This window comes from Eurosta solidaginis, chromosome 2, assembly GCF_040869045.1.
Source record: "Eurosta solidaginis isolate ZX-2024a chromosome 2, ASM4086904v1, whole genome shotgun sequence".
Classification (NCBI taxonomy): Eukaryota; Metazoa; Arthropoda; class Insecta; order Diptera; family Tephritidae; genus Eurosta; species Eurosta solidaginis.
Window position 1 is genome coordinate 77,976,254 of NC_090320.1, and position 13,591 is coordinate 77,989,844.

The window sequence follows — 13,591 nt, forward strand, 5'->3', positions numbered from 1 at the left end:
TTTATGACCAAGAAATTTTCTATGTTTCGGGCGCCATAGTACGAAGTAAAGTTAACGGATCGTAATAGGATTGGGTACACATATGTATTTTCCTTACAGCAGGAGTTATATCTAGAAAAAATGGACGAGATCTCTTAAGAACCACGCCCTTATTTGTATAAAGGACTTTTAAAAGAGTCGTGGACGAATATAATAAGCTATACCTTTGCGAAAAAGAGCGTGATATCAATGTTGTTTTACTTTCTTAATGGAATTATAACAAAAAGTTAGAACATATTAAAATTTTTGAAAATGGGCGTGGTACTTCACCTTTTTTGACTATGCAATTTTCAATGTAGTAAAATTGGGAATACATACTTTCCTTACAGCAGGAAATATTTTTAGTAAAAATGGACGGGATCGGTTAAAGACCACGCCCACTTTTATGTGAAAAAAGGGTATTTAAAAGGGTCGTAGACTAGAATAATAAGCTATATCTTAGCCAAAAATAGTTTTGTATCAATGATACTTTTCTTTTACTGGGAAGTGCCACGCCCCTATTCTGATCAAGCATCACTAGAGCCTGAAAAAAACTAAATCTCTCGTAACACATTTAGAAAAAGTAATTTATCTGTAGTGGATTATACAATTGAAACTCACGCTAAGTATATAGCGTTCGGTTACACCCGAACTTTGACACCCTCCCTTGTTTTCTTATGAAGTCTTTCGTGGTAGAAATACACTCGTGCAGTTTGTTTGACGTTAGTTGTATCTTCACTTGGAACTGGGACTTCGATATAGATAGTCAGCACAATAGCTTTATATCACGGGCGCCTCAACAAAATTACATCTTCCAATTTTGGTTTATGATTAGCTTTCTCTACAAGGCGCTCTAAGCGAAAGTGTATCACTAAATCCTTATGAGAAAGCAAATAAATGACAGAAAATTTACTATCTGTAGACATTCTGTAGAGACCCGTTGCGTTGTGGTCATATTCGCGAACTGTAATCGCCGTGTAGAATAAAATATTTTTAATTAGTTTGTTAGAAATTTTGTTAGGAGAGCAGATAGTTGGCATGCAATAAATGTATGAGGTAATAGAAGTAGATACATATCTATGTTTATAAATACTTATATATAAGCACATAGCCATGCAGCTAATAGGAACCCAGTAAACTTTGAAGCATAAGCCAATTTGAAGAAGAACTTACTTTCTAAACAAGAAAGGATTTTTTTATATGGCAATAGATAATTGTTTCTCAGGTTGAGAAAAAGATAGTTCTCAACTTGTATTAAGTTGTGATTCTCTATTTGGACTGAAATTTAAATAAAACAAGCAGGGGAATATTTTTACGAAACCCAACTTTATATCAGGTCTATTTTACTTTTATCAAAGTGTATTTATAACAAGAATATTAATCAATAAAAAATATATTTGCTTTTCCAATTATTCTTCTACCTTTCGGGAGCCATAACTGGAAGAAGAATTGACCTATCGTGAAAAAACTATGTCTACTGATTTTGCTTTTTTTTTTATAAAGTGAAAATTTGGTGACAAAATTGAGCAGGACATTTTAATAAACACATAAACATAATACTTGGTGTCAAAAAAATAAACTTAACGGACTGTACTATGGAAGCTCTCAGCTGAGAATATAATGATCGGTTACACTCGAGCTTGTGTACCCTTAGTTGTTATTTGTTTTATTCTATTCAATTCTTTTAAAATAAATGTTGGATATCTACTTGAGAACTATACATTTTTTAAAGGTTGAAGAAATGTTTGTTTGTTGGGAAGTGAAAGTTATATATGTAAGTGCGGCGAAAGTGTTTCAAGTCTGTTTTCATTATAGTATTTCCTTAGGATGAAATAGAAAGTTTGCAATATTTTAGCTAGTGCAAAGCTGCAGTTAACTCGAATGTAGCCCATGTTATGTATTACAGATAGTATGTCTGTAGGTGTCACGTATATAGATAGATGTGTACTATATAAAAGTATATGATTGTGTGAAAACACCATCTGGTTGGTGTGAATTCTTTATGGCAAGTGAAAATATTTAAAAGTCTATTAGGGTATTTTGCCCTGTGTGTAGATGTACATATACAATATATACTCAAACATATAGAGACCGTCCCGCAAAAATAACGTAAGCGCAAATTGTACAGGAGGAACATTTTTATATTTTTCACAATCTGATTGGAATATTAAGTGTTAGCAAATATCAGATTAGAATAAAAACCAACCTTAATTTAGTTCTAAAATTAATTTAAATATCAAAATGCAATTATTTATACATATTGATCGCCTGTTTCGACCATCACCATTAATTGGCGCTGAACGGTCTAACCGATTTTTTCCGTTTCGTCACAAGTCGCGTGAGCTATGCCTGTTTCACGATAGCTGACACCAATTGACCAAGATAGGTCAAGTCCTCCTCCACCTACCTCTTCCAACTCAGAAGGGGAATGCCTTTTTCTGCTTCGAAATGATGGGGTTGGTTGAAATACTTTCTTGCCCGAAGCGCCTTCATTCATAACGCAACGTACACTGAAAGAAATGGTGCTAGTAAAAACAACAAATCGGTTCTGTTGTTCTTGACTTAACAGAGATTCGGTGAAATTGATCGAATTATGGTTAATTCGACCTAGTTCTTTGTCAAGCGAACAAATTAGTTTAGTCATTTCAACAGAGGAGAAATTGTCGCTCTTAAGTTAACAAAATTTTGTAAAATTGACAGATTCCTAATCAATCTAACTGATTTTTCTGTTAACACAACTGATATTGCAGGTCATTTCAACGGCGATCAACTGCCAATCAGTGCACGGACTTTACCACTTTATTGGTAGATCTACCAACTTTTTAGCCCATTTTAATTTTCTACCACTTCTACCACCAAAGCCCAAAAATCTACCAACATTTGCCTTCGTAAGGAAATTAAGAAACGATTCAATTTCGAAGACGAAAAATTACCCCTTTTGGAAAATGTTGATGAAAAAAAATATTAATTCTAGTCAAATGACAACGATTGTTCCCTTACTTAAAGCTTTTCCATTTCAGAAGACTTCCATGGAAATTCTTAACAACGAATGGCGGTCATTAATGTTATAAATAAAAAATAAATGTAAGGCGCGATAACCCCCGAAGAGATTTTAGGCCGAGCTTCTCTTCCAATTAATGTTATATGATAAGGACATAATAGAAAATATATTTTTCGACGATATTCTTAAAGGATGGATAAAATTGGGAACTGAAAAGAGTCTTCTAAAAGAAAATTTGAGTGAATAAATGTTCTCCTTAGCAATATTACCTCACAGTAGTGCAGCCACAGAAAGGTAGTTCTCTATAATGAACGACTTAAAAACCGCCAAGCGTAATGGATTAAAAATTTCAAGCATTTACAATCAAATGTTAATAAAAGAGTATTGTATCGGACGGACTTTATTTCAGCCTCCAATTAAATTAATAAGATTTTATAAAAAATGTGACTTTGTAGAAGGTCATTTTGTTCCTTATATTTAATAAAACCCATATGGAACTTGATTTTTCTTTTGTTGTTTTCTGACAATTTTTTTTTGATGAAATTCGGTTTTTATTTTGAAAAATTTGTGCACAAATTCAAACAAGAAATAAATTTGTTTATGAAAGAAATGTAGTAAATGAGCTCGCAAATATTTTTCTGCGATATTTTCATCAGTTTTTTATGAATAATTTTGAACGAAAATAAAAAAGTTTTAAGTAAACGATAACATGCCAAAGTCGGTTATTTTGTGGCAGAAAAATACTGGTACATTGGAAAATGTTTGTTGTAATGAGACGTATCGGTAAAGTTTCCTCAGTATTTCAAGCTCAAAATAAAGGAAAAAAGCAAGTATGATATAGGCATAAGCTATGTATATACAAATTTACATGAATTTTTTGTTTTGTTTACATTTTTTTTAAAGTGTTATTTTCGTGAAATGTGCTTTATTTGTTTTACCACATATGTAATACTCCTATATTGCTACAAAAGGCTACATCAGAGTGCCGATATATTGCTGTTTAAACGTTTTTGTTTTGTATTCAATAATCCAATATACCTAAACTTAATTTTTTTCTTGTCACACTTATGCTGCTACAATCACAAAAATTTTATAGGCTGTCTTGTTTTGATTTCGAATTCAAAACACATTGCGAGCATTTTCTATTAGCAATATAGGAGTATTACATATATGTGTTTTACAATAAAATAGAATTGTTTTGTACAAATATAAAATGTAGCTATTGTTTTCTTGAAAAAAAAAAAATCTACCAACTTCTACCATTGTTTAATTTTTCGTCTACCAATATTCTCTTTTTAAAAGTCCGTGCACTGCTGTCAACACATGAGCAAATTTCAAAGAGAATTTTACGCTCACTGCGCTCTCTACTTTGTACTTATTACGATGGTGCCACTTTAAAAAAAACACCAAAATAAGAAAACCATCAAATCGAAAAAACAAATAAAATTGAAAAACAATAAAAAACTAGTTTTTCAGTTATCAATACAAAACGAAAAAACCTTTTTTGAATTTACTGTGCAAAAAATTATGATATACCAGGACACCTATTTATCGGGTACAATTTTGCAACTTCTCGTCCAAACGAAATGCAAAATTGCGCCCTCTTGTTGCAAAAGTTTTGCTTGAAAGAACAGTCTTTTTCCAAAGTTAGTAACATTTTGTTCAAGTTTTTATGAATTTTCACTCACGCGAACGAATCTAATCTATAATTTAAAAATAAGTCGGGTTTTCCTTCCTGACGCTATAACTCCAGAACGCACGAACCGATTTCCACGCAAATGTCTGGGGGTCCGTGAGTTTTGCAGCAAAATTCAGGATCGACGCACAGGGTCTCGAGATATAGGCCAAAACGTGGACCCGGGAACCCCTAGAATATGGATATCAAATGAAAGCTGTTGATGAGTGCTTTAGTAAAGGATAATTTTCATACCCCTGGGTGACTAGGGTCTCGATATATAGGCCAAAGCGTGGACCCGAGTACTCCTAGAATGTGTTTATAGGATATGGTTATCAAATGAAAGCTGTTGATGAGTGCTTTAGTACAGGGTAATTTTCATACCCCTAGGTGACTAGGGTCTCGAGATATAGGCCAAAACGTGGTACCCCTAGAATGTGTTTATAGAATATGGATAACAAATGAAAGCTGTTGATGGGTGCTTTAGTGGAGGGTAATTTTCATACCCCTGGATGACTAGGGTCTCGAGATATAGGCCAAAACGTGGGCCCGTGAACGCCTAGATAGTGTTTTTACATTATGGGTATCAAATTGAAATTGAAGCTGTTGATGAGTGCTTTAGTACAGGGTAATTTTCATACCTATTGGTGACTATGGTCTCGAGATATAGGCCAAAACATGGACCCGGATACACCACGAATGTGTTTTTACATTATGGGTATCAAATTGAAGCTGTTGCTGTATGCTTTAGTACAGAGTAAGTTTTACATCGCTGGGTGACTAGGGTGTCGAGATATAGGCCAAAACATGGACCCGGATACACCCAGAATCTTTTGCTGAGAGCTTTAAAGTAATTTTCATTGTGATATTCGATTTAGTTGCATCAACCTGGCAAAACAGACAAATATGCATGTGAAGCGAAATAAAGACATGAATTAATACACACATACATACGTCCCATTTAATTTGCCTGAAATTTGGTATATAAATATGCCTATATTATATATATATTTACGATGCTTTTTTCCGTGAAGTAGACCAGAGACGGACTGGGACTGAGATTAGGACTAGGACTGGAACTGAGGCTGAGACTCGGAGTGGGACTGGAACAAAATACATACCACCCTCTGGGACTGGCAATAAGATATGAAGAAGAATGAGAAAAACTTGAGAGAAGAGAAAATAGAGAAGGAGACTGAGAAAGAGATAGAATGAGACGAAGATGGAGATAGATGAAGCGAAAAATACGGAGGGTGGAGTGAATACATGGATTAGGAAAAAGTGTAGAGGGGCGAGGGCAGAGTTAGGCGGAAACAGCTTATTAAAATATATACAGATAGACCAAGTTTAGGGGAGAACAACGTCTGCCGGGTCTGCTAGTGAGATAATAAAAAAACATCCGTTTTTAATGTTGATGTTTCCGACAAAATAAAAGTTTGAGTTGTTTTGGAATCGTTTCAACTTAAAGTGTTACGAAAATTAAACTTGCCGAATTACATGTAAAGTTACTCCAGTGGTGAATTACCTTCCTGCGATTAGATTCTTTACTTTTCTATAATTTACAAGAGAAGAAGCTGAGCTGCAACTGAAAGAATTGAAAATCGATACATCGATAACAAGTTCGTGGTGCGATTATCGATGTTTTTTTTCTAAATATCGAGTACTTTATTCCCATTTCTTATCCCTTTTTCTAGCGGCAGAATTACCAGCGTCTAAAACTTTGGTAAGACAAATAAAACATGAATAAATAAAATTGCATACATTATGTCAGATTTGTGTTTATTTTAGATGAATACCTAACAAGTTGGTGGCTCTGAATATTGAAAAATTCTTACAAAAGTTCAATGTGAAAGTTACGTTATTTTTTACACATTATATACACATATATACATGTATTCGTATATGCAGATATACACGCAACAGAAGACATCATTGAGTTTGAAGACGAAAATTGTGTTGCCAAAAAGCTACGAAGTACAAAGTCAAGCATTTGGACCGATTTTGACAAAATCAGTAATACTATTGCAAAAAATGTTATACAACTAGTGGTAATACGTCCAATTTGTTTCACCATCTAGAACGATCGCATACAACTGCAAATTTAGATTCACATAGCTCGCCAAATAAGAATAATTTTTATATGAAAAAACATATGAAGATCCATCATCACGTAAACGGCTTTTGCCAGCACCCTACTGGGTTTTAGCCACTGCAGACGTTCGAACTTTTCCCATCGTGGATTACAAAGGGTGTCGTAACTTTGCATATACCCTCGCTTCGCTGTATAAGCTACCATCGCGGTATTTACATAAATGTCTGATATATACCTGATATTGCTTTGAAATTGAGTAAGCGCTTTTCACTATAACAAAAGATTCGATACATATCGCGATACCCTCCCTCTTAAATATCGAAAATATCGAGTATGCCGAATATCGATACTTTTGCAGCTCTACAACATAGGTATTTTAAACATAGAAAGCTGCCGCAACAACTTTTTTTGTTCATTTGACTTCTAAACCGGTCAATTACGAATCAACGATTTGTGCACAGTTGATTCAACATCTTGTTGCGATGGATAAAAGTTGACAGAAATTTCGGTTGAATTGACCCGTATTTCGGTTGATTTTACCAGTCTTTTTCTTTCAGTGTATGCTTTGGGCTTTTATTCGCTGCATGATTTTCATACATGTGCAAAGATCATATAGCTCTTCATTACACTTCCCTCCATACTTGCGTCGGCATCACGGACATAGCCATAAATCTTCCGGAGAACCTTTCTCCCGAACACTCCAAGAGACATCTCATCTTCTCACCGTCCATGATTCCGAGCTATGCATCAGGGGAATTATGATGAGCGAGTTGTAGAGCGTGATTTTTGTTCGTCGAGGAAGGTAATGTTGGTTCCCAGTTAGGCGAACTTCACTGTCCCTCAAGAGTGATGCAGTTGCCAAGGCGCGAACGCGCCGATTCTTTCTTGCATGACAGCAAGTACTTCAACGTGTCCATATTTACCGCAAGACATACTTTTTTGCTTCTTTATCGAATCCAGAGAGGGCAGAACTCACGTCACAATTGTCAAGGCTAAAGTTATCGATATCACCAGCATACGCCAGCAATTGTACGCCCCTATAATAGATTATACCATCGCGGGTGAGTTCTGCTGCTGGAATTATCTTCTCCAGCATAGGGTTAAAGAAAACGGACGAAAGGAAGTCGCCTTGTCTGAAGCCTCATTTGATTTCGAATGGCTCGAAGAGCTCCTTCCCAATCCTTATGGAGCTGGTGGTGCTCCTCAACGTTATTTTTCAAAGCCTTATTGACTTTACAGGGAACTTAAATTTATATATAGCAGCATACAAAGGTTTGTTTGAAGTCGCTGATTCTCTTTTCGTGAATCCTCTTCAGAATTTGGCGAAATGGCGAAAATCTCCTTATATGAACAATTGGCTGTATGGGATATATATGTATGCTGTATATACGACCGATTTCAAACATTTTTTCAGACAACGATGTATGCTCTCAAACCGTGATCCTAATCATTTCGGTATAATTATTTGTGGGTCTATCTCTTCTACTATAAAGATTTACAATTTTCAGATTCGCCAAATAAGGTAACTATTTAAGTTATCCAAGAAAAAGTTGTTTAGGTGGCCCGAAATAAAAAAATGTTCCCAATATACCATTTCATTTGAATGAAAGGTATAAAAAATAGTTGCTTATATTTGACCCAACCCAATGAAAATATATATTTTAACATGTCTTGAAGAGTTTTACTTCTGATCGGCGTCTGATACGGCAATCAAATTGAATGATAAAGTTTGTCCAATTAGATTGCTGAAAATTTTCGACATTTCCGTAAATGCTGATGCTGACTAACAGCGTTCCATTAAATTTTTGGCATTGTTGTTGTCATTTTAGTACACCTACTTAAATATCATTTGTGTACGTATTCATTATTGTCGGTTCCTCAGTATTTCGAACTGCTGTAAATTGGCTAAAATATGTCATGAGCAGACAAAATCTGACAAGCATACAGTGACAGTAGTTGACTCTCTTACCACATTTCCTTCCTCAATTGAGTACTTATCAAAGGGTATGTGCTGCGAAAATAAAAGTTGATAATCCTTTTTGTTGACATTTGCTGGGTTTCTAACGGTTTAAAATGTGTGGCTATGATGTACTTACAGACACTTTCCAATGCCTTTCAGGAGGGAAATCAAAATGATTTCCGCAAAGTTCAGAACTTTCGGCAGTTAGGTCGTAAATCCTTAAGTGAATCCCTGTAGCCTTCGAGCTGCAAAAAGGTTTCAACGCAGTAACCGTTCTCGATAAGGAAGGCTAACTTCGAAAATATCTTTGTCATACTCATATCTTTTCGCACCTAGATATGCCCAAATATCGTTAATTTGAGTCAAATAGAATTGGCTAAGAAAATATTTTCATCGGAACCTGCTTATGGGAGCAGATGAAGAGGATCGTCTAACACGATACGGGCCCTGGTTCAAAACATTTTTTAAAAATGGTTTTTTATTATTTTATGATATCAAAAAACACAAAAACAAACGGTTTTTCGATTTCTTTAACTATAAATATTTTTTCGTTCATTTCAGGTGTCGCCGCTGAGGTCTACTATGTTCGCGAAGGCCATGTCAATAACTACGCACTCAATTTTGTCGTACCAGTACCAGCAAACGTACGCGATATCACTTTCACATGGCAAAGCTTAGCCGGACGTCCGCTGCCTTATAGCATTAACGTGGTTACATCAGATCAGGAAACTCTGCCACGCCCCTTTATGAATATTTCACAAATTGGTGAAATACCAACAAATGAGCAAACATTCGCTATCGGCCTTAAGTGTTCAGGGGCACGTGCTTCGGAAGTAGATGTCACAATCTCAGTTGAGGTTATACTTAATCGCGCTCTCAACAATGTGACACATTTGGTCTTTCGGCGTAAAAAGATATGTCTACTGGCCGAGTTCGAAGAAAATACGGTGCATGGTCCGGTTTTGTTAGAGACTGCGGTGCCACCACCAACTGGCATATTGACAATCATTGTTGGCAGTTCTCTTGCATTGGCGCTCGTTATAATTCTGTTCTTAACTGCATATTGTGTGAGACGTTCAGCAAAATGTCAAAACAATGGCCAACCTATGCGCACTTCAAGCTTTCAACGTCTCAATACAAATTCACCATGTCAGCAAGCTGGTGCATACAATGATCCCCCATCTATAGTTGGTGCACTTCATAGCTCTTTGCCACGCAAAACAGAACCTCAACACCCAGAAGAGTTACACCGTCGAATATCGGAGCTTACCGTCGAACGTTGTCGTGTGCGCCTTTCGAGTTTGTTACAGGAAGGTACGTTTGGACGTGTATATCGCGGAACTTACAATGAGAGTCAAGACGTTTTAGTTAAAACAGTTGCGCAGCATGCCAGCCAAATGCAAGTCTCATTACTTCTACAGGAAGGCATGTCCCTATATGGCGCTTCCCATCAAGGCATACTTTCAGTCCTGGGAGTGTCTATTGAAGATCACACAACTCCGTTTGTTCTCTACTCAGCTCCAAATACCACACGTAATTTGAAGCTTTTTCTGTTGGACCCATCTTGCGCTCGCGCCATCACCACTGTCCAAATCGTAATGATGTCCACACAATTGGCATTGGCTTTAGTGCATCTGCACAGTCATGGAGTCGTTCATAAGGATATAGCAACGAGGAACTGTGTGTAAGTATTTAAATTTACATTCACTATAAGAAATGTGTGTGCAAACATTAAAAATAACAAATTACCTAGCCGTGTTGTTTAGAATATTGTACATTATATATGCTTCATGTTTCATTTCATTTATTTAACAATTTAATTTATTACTACATTAAGATAATGAAATATTTTATAGTCAACTAACAGATGTCATACCAATTGCAGGTTATATAGTACTACATTACATATGTATGTATTTTTATAGTTTTATATCTAAGCTATGTTTTAAAAGATAGATGAGAGTAACGTTGAAACAGTAAGGTTGAAGAGTGGAGAGAAATATGTACATTGCAAAAGTCTCCTTAGATTAGAGAAAACTATATAAAGAATCCATCAATAGTTGTGTTGGTTTGTAGCAGCAGTAAGCGTGCGGTGTTGACGAAAAACAACCTAGTAGATGCTACATTTTTAAAACTGAGCACAACTATAGTGCATGATCTAGTAGATCTATCTAAAACGATTTTAGCGCCTTTAAGGCGGAATAGAAAAATGCAGATTTTAGCCCTATGATAATCGAATAGGTTGCAACCTTAAACTCAAGCTTTACAGGCAGATATGTGGTCAAACCTCCAATCTATGAGCCCATCTTGAGTATAGCTTGTTGTTAACTAACTTAGAAATCTTTACGGAGTATAGGACGCAGCCTTCCTCAAATTACGTAGAGTCCCATATAACTTACCCACTGCAGTAAGGTTTAAGTTCGTCATAACTTTTATAAAAGCGTCACCGAGCTTATTTCAGGTATTTCAAGCCTTGAAACATTATTATTTGCAACGGGCAAGTAGTACGATTTTGCAGCATTGAGGCACGGTCCATTATTTTTCACCCAGCAAAAAGTCACTACGCTTTCGATCGTTAGTTGGCCCGGTTTTAAAAGTTACGCGTATGTCATCCAAAATTTTTATAAGAGCAGTCGAACAACTGTGCCCGGCTCTGACGTCAGGCTGATGTGGCGAGAGTAGATTGCATTTATACACACAGATGCTGATTTGTTCCGCTAATAAGCTCTCGAATGCTTTAGATAAAATGGGTAAAATGCTATTAGGGCTGAAATCTCCTGGGGAACACGCTTTTCTATTTTTGGGGTGTGGTCGAAGTTTCGCCACTTTCCACGATGCTTCATTACGTAGGTGTCTGACCCTATTATGAAAGACATAATCAATCAATCACAAAGTTAATTGGATGCATCTTATCACATCAGCTTTCGGCACCGTAGAGAACTTGAACGTGACACCCAAAAACAAGCAGACTCACTAGACAAAACAATCGTTGGACTTAAACTGAACCCATTATTAATGATATTTGAGCTCAGAGTACACTCGGGAAGAGCTTTACTGCACACTCGCAGACTTTAGAACATTGGGTAGAAGTTCAGGGTCAAGACGTAATGAGAAGTACTTAAACTTTTTTATTCTAATTTTCCTTGTGGCCAGATATCTCGCATTTCTGAAGGAGTCGCAGTCTGACATAAAAATAGACAGCTTAAATTGTACATTGAAATATGCAAAAAGGCAATGAATTTTAGGGAATAGTATTATTGCACAATTCGGAAACGATTCGATGGCGTTATGTATTTTTTTTTTTCGGAATAGCTTCGTACAGTTTTGAGATGAGTTTTGAATCATCAGGGAATGACTTTGGTACCATTCGCAACAAATTGTTGTAGCAGTGCTTCGCCACATCCAGTAGGCGGAACATCTTCGTTATGATATATGTACTGCTTCGAGATCAGTTCGGATAATTGAGAGGTTACTCCACATGGTGAAATTTTATAACGACCGAGAGGATAGTTATGTAGTTCTGAATAAAATACACCATATTTGTTATGTACTTGCTCCTTACTGAATAAAATGTATTGTCTTCCCTTCTGATCGTTTGCCCAGCGATCGACGGTTCCGGTTATTCGTCGACAACTCAGAGAAAGTATCCATATGTTGAAAATATTTGAATTTTTTCAAATAGCTCCTTCCTATGCCAGGTTTGGTTGTGTATAATTTCAAATCGGAACGTTAGAAATACCTACAGTCTTATAGTATAAAAATCTCAGAATTATTTTGACTTCTAAAACTAACTTCTTTGAAAAACCTCTTTCAACTTTACAGCATAAATAGAAATCCATCATAAGTTACTCCAACTAACTGTAACTTACTAATTTGTTTGTTTATATTTATATTAACAGCATTGATGATCAGTTGCGTGTGAAATTATCAGACAGCTCACTATCCCGTGATCTTTTTCCAAATGATTATAATTGTCTGGGAGATAGTGAAAATCGTCCTGTCAAATGGCTTTCACTGGAAGCCTTACAACACAAACAATTTTCGGAGGCGAGTGACTCTTGGGCGTTCGGTGTTCTTATGTGGGAATTGTGTACATATGCGAAACAGCCTTATGCCGAAGTTGACCCCTTCGAAATGGAACATTATCTAAGAGATGGCTATCGTTTGGCGCAACCCTTCAATTGTCCTGATGAACTGTAAGTATCAATTAATGTTTTTACCCTATCATTATTGTCGACGACTCTCTTAAATTATCTATATTCTTCTATATATATACTAAATTCAATGTCAGTTCGTTTGGGCACTTATGACCTTGAAGCACAACATGGAATGCCATGTGTGGTAGTTGTTAATTATACCACTATTTATTGTACACGCACTATTTTATTTTTAGAAAATATCTTTATTATAATGACTCCTAAATGTATGCTAAAAATTCGTTTTAAAATTTTATATCAGAATGAAAATTTTTGAAACAATCATTTCAAAATTGAAATATAAAAAATTAACAAGAACCAAAAATTCAATTTATTTAAAGTAGGTACATTTAAAGTTGAATATAAATATAACCCTGCAATACTCCCCCTTCCGGAGATTTAACGTTAAATAAATTAAAAGTAACTTTCTTCTTTGTTTTTGTGTTAGCTATCTGTATTTTATCAATCATTGCTGGTTTTAAACGATCAATTGGAATAGATTTAATTTCATTATTTATCTCAATTTTAAAGTTTTTAATCTCTTTTTCAATAACTCTATAAAGACCCTCATACGGATGCTGCAAGGAATGTTTGTTTATTACACGTACAAAAACAAAATGACAATCTTTTAAATCTTTTGGAACAAAAA

The 13,591-nt window shown here is 35.6% G+C and overlaps 1 protein-coding gene across 2 annotated transcripts in view; it reads left to right on the plus strand.

Annotated features, from left to right (window-relative positions):
• Nucleotides 1-13,591, plus strand: part of dnt (tyrosine-protein kinase Dnt) — a 440,132-nt gene that overhangs the window by 407,467 nt on the left and 19,074 nt on the right. For both annotated transcript variants that reach the window (XM_067765850.1, XM_067765851.1), the window contains 2 exons: nucleotides 9,308-10,430; nucleotides 12,646-12,942. In XM_067765850.1, the coding sequence (XP_067621951.1) occupies nucleotides 9,308-10,430; nucleotides 12,646-12,942 (1,420 nt within the window). The remainder of the gene's footprint in view (nucleotides 1-9,307; nucleotides 10,431-12,645; nucleotides 12,943-13,591) is intronic.